Below are 24,995 nucleotides of genomic sequence, written 5' to 3' on the forward strand. Positions count from 1 at the left end.
ACATGAGAGGAGCTGAAAAAAATCCATCTGGTGTCCAACCCACCCTGAGACTCATAGAACCCTTTGTTAATGTTGAGGCAGAAATAATATTAAGAGTATATTACAAAGAGTACCAGTTGAATTTGTGTTAAAGTAAATACTTACCAGAAGAATTAAGGGTTAGTTAAAAAGATAAAATGTAGTAAAAGTTTCATTTTAAGCCATTTACATTAACTTAAAAGGGAAAGCTTACAGAAAAAGCAGAAAAGAGGACCAAAAATGCAGAAGAAGGAAGGAATAATTTTATTGCTTGGCCTAATAGGTTCTAGGCATTGAGCTACACACTTTTCCAGTTATTTAACTAGTGTCCTTCAGCTCCAAACCCACCCTTCTTCTCTCTGCTCTGTGATGCTGGGGACAGGCACACTCCAGGAAGAGTTCTAGGATAGTGAAGAAAAAGAAGCTTGACTCCTCTTGTTGTCTTGCTCTTGGCACCCTGGTTTCAGCAAGAGACAATTTGTTCCAGTGTCCTTTTTTTTTTTTTTTTTTTCTATGCTCTCAAAATTACTTACCATGCCCCATCAGAGGTACCAGCAAGAGCTGGGCAGTGCTTCCCCTCAGAGGGCTGAGTCCCACTGTGTGTGGTGCTTCCTCCATGATTCTAGATTCTGGTTATCCAACCTTCATTTCTCTGATCCTCTGGCCCTAGAGGTGGTAGTAGTCTCCTATTTCTGTATTATTTTTATGTTCCCTTTTCATTTTCTTAGTTCTCTAACACCTTTTAAAACAATTCTTTATGTTAAATTCTCCCTGTTAAAATGACTGGCATGATTCTGTTTTTTGATTAGCTTCTGACTGATACAACTCTTTACATAAATTGTAAATTTTTTTATAAGTGAGTAACTGAAGCTCAAATAGGTTCAGTAACATGCTCAGTGTTTCATAGCTGCCAGGAGGCATAGCTAGAATATGAACCCAGAGCTACAAGCCCCAGTGTTTGCTGATATCCCAGGACACAGGAAGAAATCCATGAGATGTGTGTTGCCAAATTTTAAGAATTTTAAAGAATAACTTAAGAATTTAAAAATTTTAAAGAATAGTTTAAGAATAAAGGTATTTACCTATCTATCTAGTTAATTAATCAGAATCCTTATACCTTTACTCATATATAATCTTGAATTTATATATTCTTCATAAATTTATTGCAAGTGAATACGTATATACGTATTATTTTTTAGCTCCTTTCCAAATCTCCACCACTATGATACAAAAAGGATTTAAAAAAAAAAAATAGATGTGAATACATAAAGAGAACAGATAAAAGCACATCAGAAATACTAAGAAAACTGTGGAAGTTAGAAAGCAGGTGAACAAGTGGGAACAGACTAAGCAGAACAGGAAAAAAAAACACCTATGTCTGCAGTTTAGAAGCTTTAAGGCAGACTAGTCCTTGCCTCAGAACACCAGAATAGTTCTGATATTGCATACATTGTGTTTCTAAAAGGTGGTTGTGATACAGCAGGATGTTTAAACATTCTTATAAGTAGCAGTTAGATCTCCAGAGTCCTTTCCCCACAACTTACAGACTAGTGATTCCATCTCTTTACAACCCATACGATTATTACTTTAAAAGGCAGTTAGGGTTTGGTAACGCTGAGTAGTGTAGATAGACGGATGGTAGAAAATTGAGACCTCCTTGCATAGAAGTGAGGGACTTCAAGGGGGATAGTAAATAGTTGATGGAGGAAGAATTTGGATGGGATCAGATTCAGAGAAAAGGGACTGGCTGGCCTTCTAGGGGAGAGAGTTCTTTTCACATGCGAGGAAAGCAAAGATTGATGAAAGTATTTGGAAAGGTGCATTGGGGGATATTACTTCTGATAACTTACCTATTCTCTGCATGAGAAGACAAGGATGGGTCAAAAGGTTTGGGAGCAGCAACATAAATTTGAATCAGCTCTGTAGGGAATCAAAAGAGGAAAACCCTTCCTTGATTCCATTTTTCTACCATACATTGTTGTTATCTTAAAGAATGATACTGTAAATTCACATAATGTAGGTCACAAACTTGTGGCCCACATGTCAAATTTAACTCAGAAGTATGTGATTTTTTTTTTTAAATCGGTTGCCAACATTTTGAAATTTAGCAACTTTTATTTTTAAAAAGATTGAGGGCATCTTCTTTAAAGACTAGATGATCCTACAGCACTGGACACACTGCAGAGTGGAGTGGAGTGGTGGGAAGTTTCTTTAGGTGGAGTAGGTATTCTATAGCCCTCTCACTAATTTATGTGACCTTTTTGACCTGGAAGCCATTTGAATTTGACATCCTGATAAAGTATCTGTCTCTTGAGTATCACCAAGTCACCTGTGCAAAATTGAGTTGTGATTATCTTTTTTAGAAAAGGAGTGTAAGGCATAAGAACCCCGCTCCTTTAACCCATAGATTGAGAGCATCAGAAGAAGTGAAGCACCATTTTTAAGATGACTCCTGACTGGATGAATCCCTCCAATAAGTGCTTCTAGGACCATGCAAATCCACTCTCATAACCTCATCTGGCAAAGTAAAATCACTGTCACTCAGAAGGTTTCTCTGGTATCTGTTAAATATTACCTCATCCTGAGATGACTGGCCTGTCCAGATTTTTTTATATACAGCAATTTATTGAATTCAAGCTTCTGACATGTGGTTTCACTTGGCATAGATTGACTATGAAATGTAAATGCAAAGCGGGGTCCTTCTTTTCTTAGTATAATAGTAATTATAGGAGTATGAGTTGATGTTCATTCCATTTTCAAGAAATAGTTCTTATTTGTGACTCATTAATAATTTGCAATTCATTTTGATCTAACTGTCCAATGAAAATCAATACTCTGAGAATCATTAAGTATGTGTATGATCACAAGGTAAGAGTCAATTAGTTCTAGCCACGTTCTTGAAAACATTTATCTAGTAAAATACTTCACTCAAATGTGACTAAGTGCTAACTGTTAATTTGGGACTAAGATATGACTATTAAAAAACCTGCACCAGGATAAACTCCTTTCTAAGGAATGGCTTACAGTTAATTAATGATTTTTTCCTAGCCTATAGCTACCTTGGTCTCTTTCATGCAATGAATTTCTGGCATATGGACCTCAGTTTTGGGGGCTCATTTTCTTTTCTAATGAAATTACTTCAGTCCTAGGAGGAAGCTCATAGGGTTTGGTTTGCTTGCGTAGTTTCTCTTCTCTTCATAATTTCTTGGAAGCTATTTTTTCCCTCTAACTCTTTATCTTTCCGTTCTTCCGCCTCACATATTGCGTCTCCCTTTTGTCGCATCTTTAGCTCTTCCTGCCACTGTTACAGAGAGAAAGTGTCATTTATATATGATTTTCCATGAAAAAAATATATGAGTTTAGCTTCTCAAAATGCAGATTCTTATATCCAATTATTCTCTTAGTTTTTCTCACAGATATTCTTCATGAATTTATACTCTACCATACTGGAAAAATATAAAAGCCATCTGTTAGAAAGTGTATAAGACCCAAAAAAACCAGAATTCTCCCTTAGCATTTTTAATAGTAATAAACCAACAATCCAAAAAAAAGAGATAATATGGTTTACATTTATATACACCAAAGGAATTTCCTTTCATCATCAATATTGGTATTTACATGATAGCATGGAATCCTAAAATGAAAAATCAAGCCAAAGCAAAATAAAAAGAAAAACCAAATTAAAGTGAAAGGCATAGTGATATTATTTATTACTTATGAGATTGAAAATGAAATTAATGGGCAAAGACTGATTTTGCAACAGACCAATAAAAATACTTCTAAGGAATTCATCTCAGTTGACCACGTTATTTCGTGACAATACCATTCTCTGGAGGCAGGAGTACTAGGAATAAGTAGTTGGAAGTAATGATGGTAAATCAACCAAATAATCATTTTTTCCCCTTCTAATATCTTTAATGAGGGATGTGGCAAAAAGAGGTGGTAATCACCTCATTAGGCCAGGTAAAAAGTTCAGGGAAGAATGACCCCTAGCATGAAATGTTAAAAATTCCTAAAGACACAACCTACATTGATCATTTTGTCACCCTCAGCCCATGCACACTCACAAATGACCAGACTATGCTTAACAACCTATCAATTAATTAAAAATTACTATATACCAGTGCTGGGAATTATGACTGTGATTTGTCATCTGGGATATACAGATATTCATAAGCAAAACTAAACCTCAGAATCCACAACTCATCACTCAGCTTTCCAAAGGCAATAAATATTTTTTCAATGTCAACACATTCAGATTTAATATTAAACAAAAAATCATATCTACTTTTAAAATTTCCAGTTAAGCTTTAAAGACATAAGAAATAGGAAAGTTTCCTGCACTTATCTTGAGACTGTTTCTACACACAGTTGCTACTCATATAAGTGTCATTTCTCAGAAGGCATTTTTATATGAACTATCCAGAAAATTGAGGCAAAACATCCAGAACATTCCAGCATAGGCTAAAATTCAGGCCTTGGTTTAGTCTACAATTCTATGATACCCATCAGTGACATACAATTTTTTCTCATATAATAAACTATGTAATAACATCAATTGTTTGAAAAAAACACCAATTTTATGTTATAACATAAAAGTAATAGTTGGTGTAATAATGATAGTACCTATAAACAAAGACATCTAATTTACCCTTTATGAGAGATCTCAATGTACTTTACGACTTTGATCTTTACATTGTGAAAAATCAACAGAGATTAATTCTTAAGAACTCCCAGTAAAATAGAATTCTTTGGTTTCCTGAACAGCATGTATAAAAGCAGTAATGGGGTACCATATTGCTAACCACCAGGAGGCAGCTCTTCCTCTTTTTAGTTCCTTGTTAGAATTTGGCTTGGCTGGAATGCACCATAATGGTATAATCCTTCTTTTTGTTAGCCCCAGAAAAATGTAAACTTCTTTTTCCCATTTTTTTCTCTGTTGACTATGACAAACTCAATTTGGATAAATCATTGTCTTTTATTTCCCATTATTATCATGAATTGTGGCAACTAGGAGGATGCAGATATGCTTGAAGTTGATGGGAAATAGAAGCACCGTACTGCTTTATTCAGCCCATTCACTCAGAATTCAGTCATCATGCTATAGAGTACCAGAAGTGTAAAAGGTACAGTACCTTAATATCTGCTGAACAATTAGGTATCTGCCCTATTCCTTGCATATCAGGGACACGATAAAATTCAATAAAATTCAACAGGTACGGTTAAAACTGTATCTGTGTGTTTTTGTTTCTTGTCAGTTCTACAAATTCTACCTTCCCTCCCCCATTTAGGTTAGTAATTATAAGCCAAGAAATTGAGCAACTCTGAAAAATTGACAAGTATATTTGAAGTCCAGGGATCTGGTTTTATATATAGACTCAGTCATTTACTAACTTTAAAACCTGGGACAATTAACTGAATTGTAAAGCTACATTCTTCTTACTGGTAAATGTTTTACAAAGTTGTTGTAAGGATTAAATTAACTAATTTAAGAGCATTTTGTAAAGTGTGAGATATAAGTACAAAGCACTATAGTTATAGCTATGTCAAAGGAAATAGTATATAGACGAATATTTTTTAAAATGTGATATCCAGAGAAACTTTCATAAACCTTCCCAGATCAATATTACTAAACTGCTAAGTATTTGATTAGGCTAGCCACAGATCAAACAATTTGGATCCTATCCATTCTCAAACATATTTGCAGAAAGGATTCCTTTACTGTCAGTATAAAGATTGATGGCAGTGATTGCTTAGATACTGCTTATACCCTTGGAAGGAGAAAAAGACGATGGTTTTTAGGAGGCATTTCCTAGCCTCTTCTCTGTCACTCAAAACACTGTCCTCTGTCTCTTTAAATCAATGTGTTTAATCACAAAGTGATCGAGGTCTTTCGAAACTTTCAAGGATAAAGAATGATAAGGCAAATTTGTTCTGTTATTAAAACTACACTATGTATGTGTGTGTATACATACATTGGCAACCTGCTATCTTTTGTAATATATTCCAGATAATTTAGTTGAAGTGAATGGTAAAATTATAGTTGTTGCAATTTATGAACCATTAGGAATTTTTTATAATGCCCTGTACATATGATATACTGGTTTAGCATAAATGTTATTAGTGAATAAAATAACAATACTATAGTTCTCATTTTCTGATTCCAGGGTATCATTCAGTTTCCAAACCCCAATATTTGTGGCCACTGCTAGGGTGGCTAAAATATTGACTATGTGATAAATAACTATTTAATGGGATCAATAAATGAAATAATCATTTATTCTTTCTCAAAATATCACTAATTAAAAGGAACGTAAACCATCGGAATATAAATACAATCTGAGAAATAATACTGAACTGGTGATAAAAATAATTTAAACACATTCTATCTGCTATTGAATCTATATTGTATTCAAAGAAAAAACAACAAATAAGTACTCTCTCTCCTACTCCAACTCCTAAAGAGAAATAGTCATAAAATGATTTGGCAAGAAATCTTTGAATAAATATAGCTCAGTGGATTAAAATATGTTAAGTAAATGGCCTTGTATTGTCACTGCTTATTTAACTGATACCAAGAACAGAATGATTAAAGTCTTTCTAATATTTCAGGGGTAAAGAATGGTCATTGAAAATTGAGTCAAAAGATTTTTATTCTGTTGTTAAAACTACACTACAGAAGAAATCAGTGTTCAGTGTTCAGTATCAGATCCTTGTCACAAAAAAAATCAGAACTAATTCAGGAAATAGGATAAGGCTAGTATTTTGTAAATGACAGAAAGCCAAATTTTCTGTAACCCAATGAAGGCACTGAGGTATATAGATAGTACAGTGAGATATAATTCAGTTTGGCAAATCTCAATCATGGTTCTACTTTTGAGTTCCATGTATTAATGTTTCCATCTCAGAACTACACTTTCTGATTCAAAATGCCTTTAAAGAACAAAGCTTTTGCTGCTAGTTTAAGAAAGTCAATCTCACGTGGTCAATGATTCTTGCCAACTCTTTGTCCGCCTTGGTAAAAAATTCTGGATATGGAAACGAGATTTCTGGCATAGAAGAATGTTCCCTTCAAAAGAGCACAAGAACAGATCCAATATTAGGTATAGATAGTCTTCCTCCCCGGAATATATAGATTTACAAATCCTCATTATTAAGAATTTTGATTCTATATTGTTAACATAGAAAACTACACTGTGTAGACTACTACATATTAGCTTTTAGTTTCTGTAAGCCATTTGGGTTCTTAAAACTGACATTTCTGAGGGTAGGGCATGACATATAGAATGAGAACTAGAAAATAATAAAAAGGCAACTTCTCCTAGGAGATATAAATACTACAGCTGGTCAGTAGCAAATGAGAGGCTAGAGTATGAAAGGCTTAAGGGAGCCTGAAGTAGACTATGCTCAACAGGGAGATGAAAGTGCCCATCGCTGTACACAGCCCCATGACCCTGGAAGTTCTGGTGGAATTCTAAGCCTAAGAATTTGGTCTAAGATATACTAAACAAGAAAATAAAAATGATATGACTTCAATACTTCTCTCAAATAAGGTTGGAACTGTGGCAGACAATTTAGCAACAGCTCAATGGAAGTGTTTGCAGTACAAAGCTGGGTCCTAAACTAGTGGAGATTTAGTATTAAACTGTCCACATAATAATTACATTATTAAATTTATTATGAAGAAATTATTGTGAGCTCAGAAATACGTTATGCAACAAAATGGTGGTAAAGAATATGGCTTTGAAGGAGAGGAAGTGGGTTTAAAAGAAAAGCTCTTAGGAAAGAGTCTAAGGAGAGACATAGCTGGTGAAAATTTCCATATTGAAAAAAGTCTGATGAGTTTTTAAGACTATAATGTCTAATATGCACTTTTTTCAAGTTGTCTATACCCTTTTTGACATGCTTCTCTCATATCACTAGGTTGCTTTATGCTGTACTAAACACTTCTCAAATCCTTCCATTTATCGTCATCTCCATCATTTTCCTAATCTAAGCCATCATCTCCTACCTGGATTAAGGCCTCCCTTTTTATAAACCCTGCATCCACCATGTCTTATTCTTTTTATTCTTGTCTCTATATAGTAGCCAGATTTTTTTTTTTTCAAAATACAGTGTGGATCATGTCAATCCCTGACTTCAAACTCTTCAGTAATTCTGCATTAATTTTAAGAGTAAGAGTACATTCCTTGTTGAGGAAGCCTGAAGTAGACTGTGCATTTGTTTAAGTGGCTTGCATGGCTTCTCCAGACTTACTTTTCTCCCTTCTTGGCCCAGGTCTATGTGTTCCTAACACATGGGCTTTCTTGCAGTTACTGTGATGTGCCTTGCTCCACCTGACTAGTTTGTTTGCACATGCTGTCACCACCCCTTTCTACAATGTCCTTCTCCTCCTCCTCTCTGCTGCAGGGCTGGTTAATGCCTACTTCTTCAGCTTCTCAGTTCAAGCCCACTACCATAGCTCTCAATCCGCCATGGGCCTTTCCTTCATCATACTTATCTCAATCATAACTTTACATTTATCTGTGAGCCTGTATGAAATTTTTTTTTCCTGACTAGAAATATGAGCTACATGATTGTGGAGACTTTGCTTGTTTGCTTATCATTGACTCCACAGTGACCTACACAGTGCCACTAGACACTGAATGAATGTATATATGTTTGGTAAATTACTGAATGAATAAATGAAAGTTGTGATGTTTTAATCCCCTTTATATTCCAGGCCATCAATAAGAGTCTACCACACAACACTCTTATGTCAGCAGAGCAGTGTCCAGTAGAGCAAGAAGACAACAATCTCAAGAGGTAGGTCATTAGAGTGGAGCTAATAGCAGGGATTCAAAGGAAAATAACTCAAGTGACAGGTGACCAGGGAAAATATATGGAGCCCTCTCCTAACCCATAAGATTCACAAGTATTGTGGGGCAGAATAGCAGTGAGCTTCCCACTGCATGTAGAATAGGGGCCCTAACCATTCTATTGAAATATTAAAATGATTCTAGAATGCTGGGGAGTTAGGGGGCATCTGCGGCTAAGACTTGGGTTAACGATATTCATTCAACAAAATTTGGGCACTTCTGATATTCAAAGAATTGTTCTAAATGCTGTGAAAAGATAAATGAGACAGAACTTTAAAATTAGTTAAAGGTGTTCAAGCAAGTTGCCTCAAATTCCTTCTTGAATTATAAAAGTTTAAGATAAAGACATGCATAACAATATACATATGTTAGAAAGCCTTTTAAATGGGAAGATTAGATGGATATGCTTGTGCACTTGATTTCTAGTTATCTCAGTTGAATAGTTTGTACTGGAAAAGAAAAATGTATAAATAACTATAATACAAAATGAGCCATAAGAGAGATAAGTATTCAATGATATAAACAGAAAAATGTAGTAAAATGGTTAAGAAACAGGTTCGGGACTCAGATCTCTAAGCAAATTTTCATCCTGCCACTTAGTATTATTTATCACTCTGCTCCTTGGTGTCTCAATTTTTAATACAAAAAAATAATAGTACCTTCCTTGTTATGTATTTATAAAAATTAAAAAGGGATAAGACATAAATACCTTTGATGGAGCAAATACTAAACAAGTTTCAGCTATACTATCCTTGTTATTATCATTATCAAAAAAATTCAGAGGAATAAGCCATGACTTTTAGGTGGTACTAAAAGAGAAGAGAATAAAATAAGAGAAAAAGTAATGGAAGACAAAACAATTAAGATGAGGCTTACATGAGATGTACAATTCTTTTTTTTTTTTTTTTTTTTTTTTTTTTTTGTGGTACGCGGGCCTCTCACTGTTGTGGCCTCTCCCATTGCGGAGCGCAGGCTCCGGATGCGCAGGCTCAGCGGCCATGGCTCACGGGCCCAGCCGCTCTGCGGCATGTGGGATCTTCCCGGACCGGGGCACGAACCTGTGTCCCCTGCATCGGCAGGCGGATTCTCAACCACTGCGCCACCAGGGAAGCCCGAGATGTACAATTCTTATGTTTGGAATTAAATGGGAAGTAGAGAAAAATCTTCCCAGAAACATGGTATATTACAATTCTCGGTGTGCCATAACAAATTACCACAAATTGGTAGTCTTAAAAACCAGAAATCCATTTTCTCACAGTTCTAGAGGCCAGAAGTCCTAGACCAAGGTGTTGGCAGAGTTGGTTCCTCTGAAGGCTCTGGGGAGAATGCATTCCAGGCTTCTCTTAGCTTCTAGTAGCTGTTGGAAATCCTTAGCATTCTTTGGCTTGTAGATACATCACTCCCATCTTTGTCTGTCTTCAAATGGCCTCTCCTTCCATGTCTCTATGTCTGCTTGTTTTCTGTCTCTTACAAGGACACAAGGACACTGTGGATTTAAGGCCCATGTGACCAAGATAGCCTTAACTTTCCCTAAAGCTAAAGCTTGACTAAAGCTTAGACAGGCTTCTTCCTGATTCTAGGCACCTGATCTCCCTTGTCTTAGAGCTTTTACTGTAGAAAACTTGCAATTGTAAATTATTTCTCTTCTCCCAGCCGTTTGCCAGTTTTATTATCCAGGAACACTTTTCTCAAGGACCTGGGAGCCATCCCTTTAAAATAAAATCATCAAGAAAGATAGTGCTCCTATCTTCCAGTCTCTGTGGGAGAGTAGGAATCTAACTTAGGTGGCAATTAGCAAACACAATGACCTAATCACAATGACCAACCTCTCCTCTAACATCGTCCAAAACTTTTCCACTAGCTCACCTCAGCGTCAAAAAACCTCCTGTCTTTTGTTTCAGGGGAGTTAAGTTCAATCTCTCTCCCCTATTGCAAGACTTGAGTAAAGTTTTCTTTGCCTGTTTAATTTGTCTGGTGCAATTTCTCTTTGATACACCCTAATTCAAGATGATCTCATCTTGAAATCCTTATCTTAGCTACCCAAATAAGGTCACATTGACAAGTATGGGGGCCTAGCACTTTGACACATCTTTTGGAGGACACAGTTCAACTCACTATAGGTGACAAATGGGCTCTCTATAATGTTCCATTAATGTATGTGTCTGCTTTTGTGCCAGTACCATACTGATTTGCTTACTGAAGCTTTGGAGTATAGACTGAAGTCAGAGAGCATGATTCTTCCAGCTCTGTTCTTTCTCAAGATTGTTTCACCTATTCAGGGTCTTTTGTGTTTCTGTATACATTTAAAAATTATTTGTTCTAGTTCTGTGAAAAATGCCCTTGGTATTTTGATAGGAATTGAACTGAATCTGTACACTGCCTTGGTTAGTTTGGCCCTTGTAACAATATTAATTCTTACAATCAAAGAACACAGTTTATCTTTCCATTTCTTTTGTGTTGTCTTCAATTTCTTTCAGCAGTGTCTTACAGTTTTCTGAGTACAGGTCTTTTACCTCCTTAGGTAGATTTATGTCTAGGTATTTTATTATTTTTGATGTAATGGTAAATGGGTTGGTTTCATTAATTTCTCTTTCTGATAGTCTGTTAGTGTATATTAATGCAAGAGATTTCTGTGTATTAATTTTATATCCTTCAAGCTTTACCAAATTCATTGATGAGCTCTAGTAGTTTTCTGGTGGCAACTTTAGGATTTTTTATGTATAGTATCATGTCACCTGCAAACAGTGACAGTTTTACTTTTGCTTTCCAATGTGGATTCCCTTTATTTATTTTTTGTTCTCTGATTACTGTGGCTAGGACTTCCAATACTCTGTTAAATACAAGTGACAAGAGTGGGCAACCTTGTCTTTTTCTTGATCTTAGAGGAAATGCTTTCAGCTTTTCACCATTGAGTATGATGTTAGCTATGGGTTTGTCATATATGGCCTTTATTACATTGAGGTATGCTTCCGCTATGCACACTATCTGGAGAATTTTTTAAATAAATGGATTTTGAAATATGGCAGAAGTTTTTCCTGCACCTATTGAGATGATCATACTGTTTCCATTCTTCAGTTTGTTAACGTGGTGTGCCACACTGATTGATTTGCAGATATTAAAAAATTCTTGCATCCCTGGGATAAATCCCTCGTGATCATGGTATCTGATCCTTTTTTTTTCTCACACACACACACTGTATTTTATTTTTACAAGAGATAAACTGACACCAAGCATTGTAAATGGATGACCACAACAAGAGCAACAATGCAATATTGCAATTACCAAACACAAAACACACTCATACTATGTCAAAATGTTGACATTCAGTCCAGTAATCCACCACTGTAACAGCTCCTTTACTATGCAGTGAAAATTGATTTGTATATTTTTTGCTTCTGAGTCCTTGTTGGATTTTATTTTATTATTCAAAGAGAAAGTCACAAAAATTATAATCATCCTCATCAGTTCACTCACTCCCATGTAATTAATTTTTTTATCTTGATCTTTTGTTAGCACTTTTATGAATTCATCAGTTTTCCGTCAGAGATCTGAAAATGCTTATTCATTCAGTTTAGCAGTATAGTCAGTTACAAAAACCCTGTACTTGTCAGAGTCTTTTTCATGAATTCCTTGAAGATGAAACCCTTTTATAGGAACATTTTTGCAAAAGCATCACAATACACCCAGAACTGTCTGTAAATGACAAAAAGCTTAAAAATGACCATGGTTAAAGATTTGATGAAAGTTCATAATAATGCAATTGACAAGGAAATTTAGTTATTTCTGAGATATACATTTTAAATAACTAGAATTATGACTTATAACATTATACCAGAACATATAAGATTTTTAGAAATTTCATGTAATGTCTAAAACATTTATATTAACATATTTCTATTCAAATAACCCAAAGACAGTTTAGTATTAGTTGTTTTTTATGTTTGTTTGTTTTTTTATACTGCAGGTTCTTATTAGTCATCAATTTTATACACATCAGTGTATACATGGCAATCCCAATTGCCCAATTCAAGACACCACCATCCCCACCCCACTGTGGTTTTCCCCCCTTGGTGTCCATACGATTGTTCTCTACATCTGTGTCTCAATTTCTGCCCTGCAAACTGGTTCATCAGTACCATTTTTCTAGGTTCCACATACATGTGTTAATATACAATATTTGTTTTTCTCTTTCTAACTTACTTCACTCTGTATGACAGTCTCTAGGTCCACCCACATCTCAACAAATGACTCAATTTCGTTCTTTTTTATGGCTGAGTAATATTCCATTGTATACATGTACCACATCTTCTTTATCCATTCATCTGTCAATGGGCATTTAGGTTGCTTCCATGACCTGGCTATTGTAAATAGTGCTGCAAAGAACATTGGGGTGCATGTGTCTTTTTCAATTGTGGTTTTCTCTGGGTATATGCCCTGTAGTGGGATTGCTGGATCATATGGTTATTCTATTTTTAGTTTTTTTAGGAACCTCCATACTGTTCCCCATAGTGGCTGTATTAATTTACATTCCCACCAACAGTGCAAGAGGGTTCTCTTTTCTCCACATCCTCTCCAGCATTTGTTGTTTGTAGATTTTCTGATGATGCCCATTCTAACTGGTGTGAGGTGATACCTCATTGTAGTTTTGATTTGAATTTCTCTAATAATTAGTGATGTTGAGCAGCTTTTCATGTGCTTCTTGGCCATCTGTATATCTTCTTTGGAGAAATGTCTATTTAGGTCTTCTGCCCATTTTTGGATTGGGTTGCTTGTTTCTTTAATATTGAGCTGCATGAGCAGTTTATATATTTTAGAGATTAATCCTTTGTCCGTTAATTCATTTGCAAATGTTTTTTCCCATTCTGAGGGTTGTCTTTTCCTCTTGTTTTTGGTTTCCTTTGCTGTGCAAAAGCTTTGAAGTTTCATTAGGTCCCATTTGTTTATTTTTGTTTTTATTTCCATTACTCTAGGAAGTGGATCAAAAAAGATCTTGCTGTGATTTATGTCAAAGAGTGTTCTTCCTATGTTTTCCTCTAAGAGTTTTAAAGTGTCCGGTCTTACATTTAGGTTTCAAAACCATTTTGAGTTTATTTTTGTGTATGGTGTTAGGGAGTGTTCTAATTTCATTACTTTACAGTAGCAGTCCAGTTTTCCCAAAACCGCTTACTGAAGAGACTGTCTTTTCTCCATTGTATATCTTTGCCTCCTTTGTCATAGATTAGTTGACCATAGGTGCATGGGTTTATCTCTGGGCTTTCTATCTTGTTCCATTTATCTATGTTTCTGTTTTTGTGCCAGTACCATATTGTCTTGATTACTGTAGCTTTATAGTATAGTCTGAATAAGGGAGTCTGATTCCCCAAGCTCCACTTTTTTCCCTTAAGACTGCTTTGGCTATTTGGGGTCTTTTGTGTCTCCATACTAATTTTAAGATGATTTGTTCTAGTTCCGTAAAAAATGCCATTGGTAATTTGATAGGGATTGTATTGAATCTGTAGATTGCTTTGGGTAGTATAGTCATTTTCACAATGTTGATTCTTCCAATCCAAGAACATAGTATATCTCTCCATCTGTTGGTATCATCTTTAATTTCTTTAAGCAGTGTCTTATTGTTTTCTGCATACAGGTCTTTTGTCTCCCTAGGTAGGTTTATTCCTAGGTATTGTATTCTTTTTGTTGCAATGGTGAATGGGAGTGTTTCCTTAATTTCTCTGTCAGATTTTTCATCATTAGTGTATAGGAATGCAAGAGATTTCTGTACATTAATTTTGTATCCTGCAACTTTACCAAATTCATTGATTAGCTCTAGTAGTTTTCTGCTGGCATTTTTAGGATTCTCTATGTGTAGTATCATGTCATCTGCAAACAGTGACAGTTTTACTTTTTCTTTTCCAGTTTGTATTACTTTTATTTCTTTTTCTTCTCTGATTGCCATGGCTAGGACTTCTGAAACTATGCTGAATAACAGTGGTAAGAGTGGACATCCTTGTCAAGTTCCTGATCTTAGAGGAAATGCTTTCAGTTTTTCACCATTGAGAATGATGTTTGCTGTAGGTTTGTCATATATGGCCTTTATTATGTTGAGGTAGGTTACCTCTATGACCACTTTCTGGAGAGTTTTTATCATAAATGGGTGTTGAATTTTGTCAAAAGCTTTTTCTGCATCTATTGAGATGATCATCTGGTTTTTATTCCTTAATTTGTTAATATGGTGTATCACATTGATTGATTTGCATATGTTGAAGAATCCTTGCATCCCTGGGATAAATTCCACTTGATCATGGTGTATGATTCTTTTAATGTGTTGTTGGATTCGGTTTGCTAGTATTTTGTGGAGGATTTTTGCATCTATATTTATCTGTGATATTGGTCTGTAATTTTCTTTTTTTTTGTAGTATCTTTGTCTGGTTTTGGTATCAGGGTGATGGTGGCCTCATAGAATGAGTTTGGGAATGTTCTTTCCTCTGAAATTTTTTGGAAGAGTTTGAGAAGCATGGATGTTAGCTCTTCTCTAAATGTTTGATAGAATTCACCTGGGAAGCCATCTGGTCCTGGGCTTTTGTTTGTTGGAAGATTTTTAATCACAGGTTCAATTTCATTACTTGTGATTGGTCTGCTCATATTTTCTATTTCTTCCTGGTTCAGTCTTGGAAGGTTATACCTTTCTAAGAATTTATCCATTTCTTCCAGGTTGTCCATTTTATCGGCATAGAGTTGCTTGTAGTAGTCTCTCAGGATGCTTTGTATGTCTGCAGTGTCCGATGTAACTTCTCCTTTTTCATTTCTAATTTTGTTGATTTGAGTCCTCTCCCTCTTTTGCTTGATGAGTCTGGCTAATGGTTTATCAATTTTATCTTCTCAAAGTACCAGCTTTTAGTTTTATTGATCTTTGCTATTGTTTTATTTGTTTCTATTTCATTTATTTCTGCTCTGATCTTTATGGTTTCTTTCCTTCTGCTAACTTTGGGTTTTGTTCTTTCTCTAGTTCCTTTAGGTGTAAGGTTAGATTGTTTACTTGAGATTTTTCTTGTTTCTTGAGGTAGGCTTGTATAGCTACAAACTTCCCTCTTAGAACTGCTTTTGCTGCATCCCATAGGTTTTGGATCGTGTTTTCATTGTCATTTGTCTCTAGGTATTTTTCGATTTCCTTGTTGATTTCTTCACTGATCTATTGTTTGTTTAGTAACGTATTGTTTAGCCTCCATGTGTTTGTATTTTTTTTTTTTACTGTTTTTTCCCTGTAATTCATTTCTAATCTCATAGCGTTGTGGTCAGAAAAGATGCTTGATATGATTTCAATTTTCTTAAATTTTCTGAGTCTTGCTTTGTGACCCAGGATGTGATCTATCCTGGAGAATATTCTGTGTGCACTTGAGAAGAAAGTGTAATATGCTGGGTTTGGATGGAATGTCCTATAAATATCAGTTAAATCTATCTGGTCTCTTGTATCATTTAAAGCTTCTGTTTCCTTATTTATTTTCATTTTGGATGTTCTGTCCATTGGTGTGAGGTGTTAAAGTCCCCCACTGTTACGGTGTTACTGTCGATTTCTTCTTTTATAGCTGTTAGCAGTTGCCTTATGTATTGAGGTGCTCCTATGTTGGGGGCATATATATATAATTGTTATATCTTCATCTTGGATTGATCCCTTGAACATTATGTAGTGTCCTTCCACGTCTCTTGTAACATTATTTTAAAGTCTATTTTATCTGATATGAGTATAGCTACTCCAGCTTTCTTTTGATTTCCATTTGCATGGAATATCTTTTTCCATCTCCTCACTTTCAGTCTGTATGTGTCCCTAGGTCTGAAGTGGGTCTCTTGTAGAGCGCATATATATGGGTCTTGTTTCTGTATCCATTCAGCAAGCCCTGTGTCTTTTGGCTGGAGCATTTAATACATTCCTGTTTAAGGTAATTATCAATATGTATGTTCCTATGACCATTTTCTTAATGTTTTGGGTTTGATTTTGTGGATCCTTTTCTTCTCTTGTGTTTCCCACTTAGAGAAGTTCCTTTAGCATTTGTTGTAGACCTGGTTTGGTGGTGCTGAATTCTCTTAGCTTTTGCTTGTCGGTAAAGCTTTTGATTTCTCCATTGAATCTGAATGAGATCCTTGCTGGGTAGAGTAATCTTGGTGGTAAGTTCTTCCCTTTCATCACTTTAAGTATATCATGCCACTCCCTGCTTGTTTATAGTGTTTCTACTGAGAAATCACCTGTTAACCTTATGGGAGTTCCCTTGCATGTTATTTGTCATTTTTCTCTTGCTGCTTTCAATAATTTTTCTTTGTCTTTAATTTTTGCCAATTTGATTACTATGTGTCTCGTTGTGTTTCTCCTTGGGTTTATCCTGTATGGGACTCTCTGCGCTTCCTGGACCTGGGTGGCTAGTTCCTTTCCCATGTTAGGGAAGTTTTCTACTATAATCTCTTCAAATATTTTCTTCAGTCCTTTCTCTCTCTCTTCTCCTTCTGGGACCCCTGTAATGCAAATGTTGTTGCATTTAATGTTGTCCCAGAGGTCTCTTAGGGTGTCTTCATTTCTTTTCTTTGTTTTTTCTTTATTCTGTTCTGCAGCAGTGAATTCCACCATTTTGTCTTCCAGGTCACTTATCTGTTCTTCTGCCTCAGTTATTCTGCTGTTGATTCTTTCTTGTATAGTTTTCATTTCAGTTATCGTATTGTTCATCTCTGTTTGTTTCTTCTTTAATTCTTCTAGGTCTTTGTTAAACATTTCTTACATCTTCTCGATCTTTTCATCCTTTCTTTTTCCGAGGTCCTGGATCATCTTCACTGTCATTATTCTGAATTCCTTTTCTGGAACGTTGCCTATCTCCACTTCATTTAGTTGTTTTCTGGGGTTTTATCTTGTTTCATCTGGTACATAGCCCTCTGCGTTTTCATCTTGTCACTCTTTCTGTGAATGTGGTTTTTGTTCCACATGCTGCAGCATTGTAGTTCTTCTTGCTCTTGCTGTCTGTCCTCTGGTGGATGAGGCTATCAAAGAGGCTTGTGTAAGTTTCCTAATGGGAGGAACTGGTGGTGGGTAGAGCTGACTGTTGCTCTGGTGGGCAGAGCTCAGTAAAACTTTAATCCACTTGACTGATGATGGGTGGGGCTGGGTTTCCTCCCTGTTGGTTGTTTGGCCTGAGGCAACCCAATACTGGAGCCTACCTGGGCTCTTTGGTGGGGCTAATGACAGACTCTGGGAGGGTTCACACTAAGGAGTACTCCCCAGAACTTCTTTTGCCAGTGTCCTTGTCTCCACGGTGAGCCACAGCATCCCCTCCCCCCGTCTCTGCAGGAGACCACCCCCCCAACACTAACAGGTAGGTCTGGTTCCGTCCCCCTGGGGTCATCACTCCTTCCTCTGGGTCCCCATGCACACACTCCATTCTGCGTGCCCTCCAAGTGTGGAATCTGTTTCCCCCAGTCCTGTCAAAGTCCTGCAATCAATTCCCACTAGGCTTCAAAGTCTGATTCTCTAGGAATTCCTCCTCCCATTGCCGGACCCCCAGGTTGGGAAGCCTGACATGGGGCTCAGAACCTTCAGTCCAGTGGGTGGACTTTTGTGGTATAAGTGCTCTCCAGTCTGTGAGTCACCCACCCAACAGATGGGATTTGATTTTACTGTGATTGTGCCCCTCCTACCGTCTCATTGTGGCTTCTCCTTTGTCTTTGGATGTGGGGTATCTTTTTTGGTGAGTTCCAGTGTCTTCCTGTCGATGATTGTCCAGCAGCTAGTTGTGATTTTGTATTCTCGCAAGAGGGAGTGAGAGCACGTCCTTCTCCACTATCTTGGTTCCTCCCTGATCCTTTTAATGTATTGTTCAGTTTGCTAATATTTGGTTGAGGAGTTTTGTGTCTATATTCATCAGTGATACTGGCCTGTAATTTTCTTTTTTTGTGACATATTTATCTAGTTTTGGTATCAGGGTGATAGTGGCCTCACAGAAAGCTTGGGAGTATTCCTTCCTCTGCAATTATTTTTTGAATAATTTGAGAGGATAGGTGTTAATTCTTCTTTAAATATTTAGTAGAATTCATCTGTGAAGACATCTGGTCCTGGACTTTTGTTTTTTGGGGGAGTTTCTAAATTACTGATTCAATTTCATTACAAGTAATTAGTCTGTTCACATTTTCTATTTATTCCTGGTTCAATCTTGGGAGATTGTACATTTCTAAGAATTTGTCCATTTCTTTTAGGTTGTCCATTTTATTGGCATATAGCTGTTCATAGTAATCTCTTATGATCTTTTGTAATTTGTGCTATCAGTTATAACTTCTTTTTCCTTCCTCATTTTATTGATTTGGGCCCACTCCCTGTTTTTCTTGATGAGCCTGGTTAAAGGTTTATCAATTTTCTTTATCTTTTCAAAGAACCAGTTTTTAGCTTCTTTGATATTCTCTATTGTTTTTTAGTTGCTATTTCACTTATTTCTTCTCCAATCTTTATGATTTCTTTCCTTCTACTACTTTGGGCTTTGTACTTCTTCTCTAGTTCCCTTAGGTATATAATTAGGTTGTTTACTTGAGATTTTTCTTGTTTCCTAAGTGAACTTGTTTTGCTATACATTTTCCTCTTAGCCTTCTACTACTTTGGGCTTTGTACTTCTTCTCTAGTTCCCTTAGGTATAAAGTTAGGTTTATTTGAGATTTTTCTTGTTTCCTAAGTGAGCTTGTTTTGCTATAAATTTTCCTCTTAGAATTGCTTTTGCTGCATGCCACAGGCTTTTGATCATCATGTTTTCATTTTCATTTCTCTCTAGGTATTATTTTATTTCTTCCATGATCCATTGCTTGTTGAGTAGCATATTGTTTAGCTTCCATGTGTTTGTGTTTTTTACAATTTCTTTTTCTTGTAGTTGATTTTTTAATAGATCTTTATTGGAATATAATTGCTTTACTATACTGTGTTAGTTTCTTTTGTACACCAAAGTGAGTCAGCCATATGCATACATAGGTCCCCATATTCCCTCCCTCTTGAGCCTCCCTCCCATCCTCCCTATCCCGCCCATCTAGGTCATTGCAAAGCACCAAGCTGATCTCCCTGTGCTATGCTTCTGCTTCCCACTAACTAACTATTTCACATTTGGTAGTGTATATATGCCAATGCTACTCTCACTTTGTCCCAGCTTTCCCCTCCTGCCCTGTGTCCTCAAGTCCATTCTCAATGTCTACATTTTTATTCCTCCCCTGCATAAGTACCTTTTTTTTTAGATTCCATATATATGTATTAACATATGGTAATTTTCTCTTTCTGACTTACTTCAATCTGTATGACAGACTCTAGGTCCATCCACCTCACTGCAAATAAATCAATTTCTTTTCATGGCTGAGTAATATTCCATTGTATATATGTGCCACATCTTCTTTATCCATTCGTCTGTCAATGGGCATTTAGGTTGCTTCCATGTCCTATTGTAGATATTGCTGCAATGAACATTGTGGTATATGTCTCTTTTTGAATTATGGTATTTTCAGGGTATTTGCCCAGTAGTGGGATTGCTGGGTCATATGGTAATTCTATTTTTAGTTTTTTTAAGGAACCTCCATACTGTTTCCCATAGTGGTTGTATCAATTTACATTCCCACCAACAGTGCAGGAGGGTTCCATTTTCACCACACCCTTTCCAGCATTTATTGTTTCTAGCTTTTTTGATAATGGCTATACTGACCAGCATGAAGTGATACCTCACTGTAGTTTTGATTTGCATTTCTCTAATAATTAGTGATGTTGAGCATCATTTCATGTGCTTCTTGGCCACCTGTACGTCTTCCTTGGTGAAATGTCTATTTAGGTCTTCTGCCCATTTTTAAACTGGATTGTTTGTTTTTCTTGATATTGAGCTCCATGAGCTGTTTGTATATTTTTGGAGATTAATCCTTTGTCTGTTAATTCATTTGCAAATATTTTCTCCCATTGTGAGGTTTGTCTTTTTGTTTTGTTTATGGTTTCCTTTGCTGTGAAAAAGCTTTGAAGTTTCATTAAGTCCCATTAGTTTATTTTTGCTTTTATTTCCATTACTCTAGGAGGTGGGTTAAAAAAGATCTTGCTGTGGTTTATGTCAAAGAGTGTTTTTCCTATGTTTTCCTCTAAGAGTTTTATAGTGTCTGGTCTTACATTTAGGTCTTTAATCCATTTGGAGTTTATGTTTGTGTGTGGTGTTACATAGTGTTCTAATTTTATTCTTTTACACGTAGCTGTCCAGTTTTCCCAGCAACACTTATTGAACAGGATGCCTTTTCTCCACTGTGTGTCCTTGCCTCCTTTGTTGTAAATTAGGTGACCTTATGTGCGTGGGTTTATCTCTGGGCATTCTATCCTGTACCGTTGATCTATATTTGTTTCTGTGGCAGTACCAGACTGTCTTGAATACTGTAGCTTTGTGGTATAGTTTGAAGTCAGGGAGCTTGAAAACTCCATTTTTCCTTCTCAAGATTGCTTTGGCTATTCAGGGTCTTTTGTGTTTCCATATGAGTTGCAAAATGTTTTGCTCTAATTCTGTGAAGAATGCCATTGGTAGTTTGATAGGGATTGCATTGAGTCTGTAGATTGCTTTGGGTAGTATAGTCATTTTCACAATGTTGATTCGTCCAACCCAAGAACATTGTATATCTCTCCATCTGTTTATGTCATCTTTGATTTCTTTCATCAGTGTTTTATAGTTTTCTGAGTACAAGTCTTTTGCCTCCTTAGGCAGGTTTATTCCTAGGTATTTTATTCTTTTTGTTGCAGTGGTAAATGGGAGTGTTTCCTTAATTTCTCTTTCTGAACTTTCATTGTTTGTGTGTAGGAATGCCAGAGATTTCTGTGCATTAATTTTGTATCCTGCAACCTTACCAAATTCGTTGATTAGTTCTAGTAGTTTACTTGTGGCACCTTTCGAATTTTCTATGCATAGTATCATGTCATCTGCAAACAGTGACAGTTTTACTTCTCCTTTTCCAATTTGTTTCCCTTTTTATTCTTTTTCTTCTCTGATTGCTATTGCTAGGACTTCCAAAACTATGTTGAATAAGAGTGGCAAGAGTAGACATCCTTGTCTTGTTACTGATCTTAGTGGAAATACTTTCAGTTTTTCACCATTGAGAATGATGTTTGCTGTGGGTTTGTCATATAGGGCCTTTATTATGTTGAGGAAAGTTCCCTCTATGCCCATTTCCAGGAGAGTTTTTATCACAAATTGGTTTTGAATTCTGTCAAAAGCTTTTTCTGCATCAATTGAGATGATCATATGTTTTTTATTCCTTAATTTGTTAATGTGGTGTATCACATTGATACATTTGCATATACTGAAGAATCCTTGCATCCCTGGGATAAATCCCACTTGATCATGCTGTATGATCCTTTTAATATGTTGTTGGATTCTGTTTGCTAGCATTTTGTTCAGGATTTTTGCATCTATGTTCATCAGTGATATTGGTGCATAATTTTCTTTTTTTACTGATATCTTTGTCTGGTTTTGGTATCAGGGTGATAGTGGCTTTGTAGAATGAATTTGGGAGTGTTCCTTCCTCTGTAATTTTTGGGAAGAGTTTGAGAAGGATAAGTGTTAGCTCTTCTCTAAATGTTTGATAGAATTCGCCTGTGAAGCCATCTGGTCCTGGACTTTTGTTTGTTGGAACCTTTTAAATCACAGTTTCAATTTCATTACTTGTGATAGGTCTGTTTATATTTTCTAATTCTTCCTGGTTCAGTCTTGGAAAATTGTACCATTCCAAGAATTTGTTCGTGGTTGTCTGTTTTTTTTTTTTTTTTGCATATAATTATTTGTAGTAGTCTCTTTTAATCCTTTGTAATTTCTGCAGTGTCAGTTGTGGCTTCTCCTTTTTTATTTCTAATTTTATTGATTTGCATCCCTACCTTTTTTCTTGATGAGTCTGGCTAAGGGTTTATACATTGTGTTTACCTTCTCAAAAAACCAGCTTTTAGTTTTATTGATCTTTGCTATTGTTTTCTTTGTTTCTATTTCATTTATTTCTACTTTGATCTTTATGATTTCTTTCCTTCTACTGACTTTGGGGTTTTTTTTTTTTTTTTTCTTCTTTCTCTAGTTGTTTTAAGTGTAGGGTTAGATTGTTTGAGATTTTTCTTGTTTCTCGAGGTGAGATTCAATTGCTATAAATTTCCCTTAGAACTGTTTTTGCTGCATCCCATAGGGTTTGGGTCATCATGTTTTCATTGTCATTTGTTTTTATGTATTTTTAAATTTCTTCTTTGATTTCTTCAGTGATCTCTTGGTTATTTAGTAGTGCACTGTTTACCCTCCATGTATTTGTGGGATTTACAGATTTTTTTTCCTGTAATTGATTGCCAATCTCATAGCATTGTGGTCAGAAAAGATGCTTGATATGATTTCAGTTGTCTTAAATTTTCCAAGTCTTGATTTGTGACCCAAGATGTGATCTATCCTGGAGAATGTTCCATGTGCACTTAAGAAGAAAGTGTATACTGCCACGTTGGGGTGGAATGTTCTATAAATATCAATTAAATCTATCTGGTCTATTGTATCCTTTAAAGCTTGTGTTTCCTTATTTATTTTCTGTTTGGATGATCTGTCCATTGGTGTAAGTGGGCTGTTTAAGTCCCCTAATATTATTGTGTTGCTGTTGATTTCTTCTTTCATGGTTTTTAGCATTTGCCTCATGTATTGAGGTGCTCCTATGTTGGGTGCATAAATATTTACAATCGTTATATCTTCTTCTTGGATTGATCCCTTGATCATTATGTAGTGTTCCTCCTTATCTCTTGTAACAGTCTTTATTTTAAAGTCTATTTTATCTTATACGAGTATTGCTACTCCAGCTTTCTTTTGATTTCCATTTGCATGGAATATCTTTTTCCATCCTTTCACTTTCAGTCTGTATGTGTCCCTAGGTCTGAAATGGGTCTCTTGTAGACAGTATATATATATATGGGTCTTGTTTTTGTATCCAGTCAGCCAGTCGGTGTCTTTTGATTGGGGCATTTAATCCATTTACATTCAAGGTTATTATCAATATGTATGTTCCTATTACCATTTTCCTAATTGTTTTGGATTTGGTTTTGTGGGTCTTTTCCTTCTCTTGTGTTTCCCCCCTAGAGAAGTTTCTTTAGCATTTGTTGTAAAGCTGGTTTGGTGGTGGTGAATTATCTTTTGCTTGTCTTGAAAAGCTTTTGATTTCTCTCTTGAACCTGAATGAGATCCTTGCTAGGTAGAGTAATCTTGGTTGTAGGTTTTTCTGTTTCATCATTTTAAGTATCCTGCCACTCTCTTCTGGCCTGCAGAGTTTTTGCTGAAAAATCAGCTGATAACATACAAAGGAATCCCCGTAAGGTTATTTTTTGTTTTTTCCTTGCTGCTTTTAATATTTTTTCTTTGAATTTAATTTTTGTTAGTTTGATTAATATGTGACTTGGTGTGTTTTTCCTAGGGTTTATCCTGTATGGGACTCTCTGTGTTTCCTTGACTTGGGTGACTATTTCCTTTCCCATGTTAGGGAAGTTTTTGAGTATAATTTCTTCAAATATTTTCTCTGACCTGTTCTTTTTCTCTTCTTCCTCTGGGACCCCTATAATTTGAATATTGGTGCATTTAGTGTTGTTCCAGAGGTGTCTGGGATTGCCTTCAATTTTTTTCATTCTTTTTTCTTTATTCTGCCCCTCGTCAGTTATTTCCACCATTTTGTTTTCCAGCTCACTTTTTCATTTTTCTGCCTCAGTTATTCTGTTATTGATTCCTTCTAGTGTATTTTTCGTTTCAGTTTTTGTGTTGTTCATGTCTGTTTGTTCTTTAGTTCTTTTAGATCTTTGTAAAACATTTCTTGTATTTTCTCAATCCGTGCCTCCCTTCTATTTCCAAGATTCTGGATCATATTTACTATCATTACTCCAAATTCTTGTTCAGGTAGATTGCCTATTTCCTCTTCACTTATTTGTTCTTGTAGGTTTTTACCTTGCTCCTTCATCTGTGACATATTTTTTGCTATCTCTTTCTTTTTGTTTTTTTATGAGTGGGACTGTGTTCCTGTCTTACTGGTTGTTTGGCCCGAGGCTTCCAACACTGTAGTTTGTAGGCTGTGGGGTAGAGCTGGGTCTTGGTGCTGAGAAGAGGACCTCCATGAGACCTCACTTCG

The 24,995-nt window shown here is 36.0% G+C and overlaps 1 protein-coding gene across 1 annotated transcript in view; it reads right to left on the minus strand.

Moving 5' to 3' along the window:
• Nucleotides 1-3,087: 3,087 nt before the first annotated feature.
• Nucleotides 3,088-24,995, minus strand: part of TMEM232 (transmembrane protein 232) — a gene marked incomplete at its 5' end in the record, with an annotated part of 213,606 nt that continues 191,698 nt past the window's right edge. Inside the window, 3 exon segments of the mRNA XM_059062356.2 lie at nucleotides 3,088-3,214; nucleotides 3,216-3,319; nucleotides 7,000-7,087. Coding sequence (XP_058918339.1) covers nucleotides 3,118-3,214; nucleotides 3,216-3,319; nucleotides 7,000-7,087 — 289 coding nt within the window.

This window comes from Kogia breviceps, chromosome 4 (assembly GCF_026419965.1).
Source record: "Kogia breviceps isolate mKogBre1 chromosome 4, mKogBre1 haplotype 1, whole genome shotgun sequence".
Taxonomy (NCBI): domain Eukaryota; kingdom Metazoa; phylum Chordata; class Mammalia; order Artiodactyla; family Physeteridae; genus Kogia; species Kogia breviceps.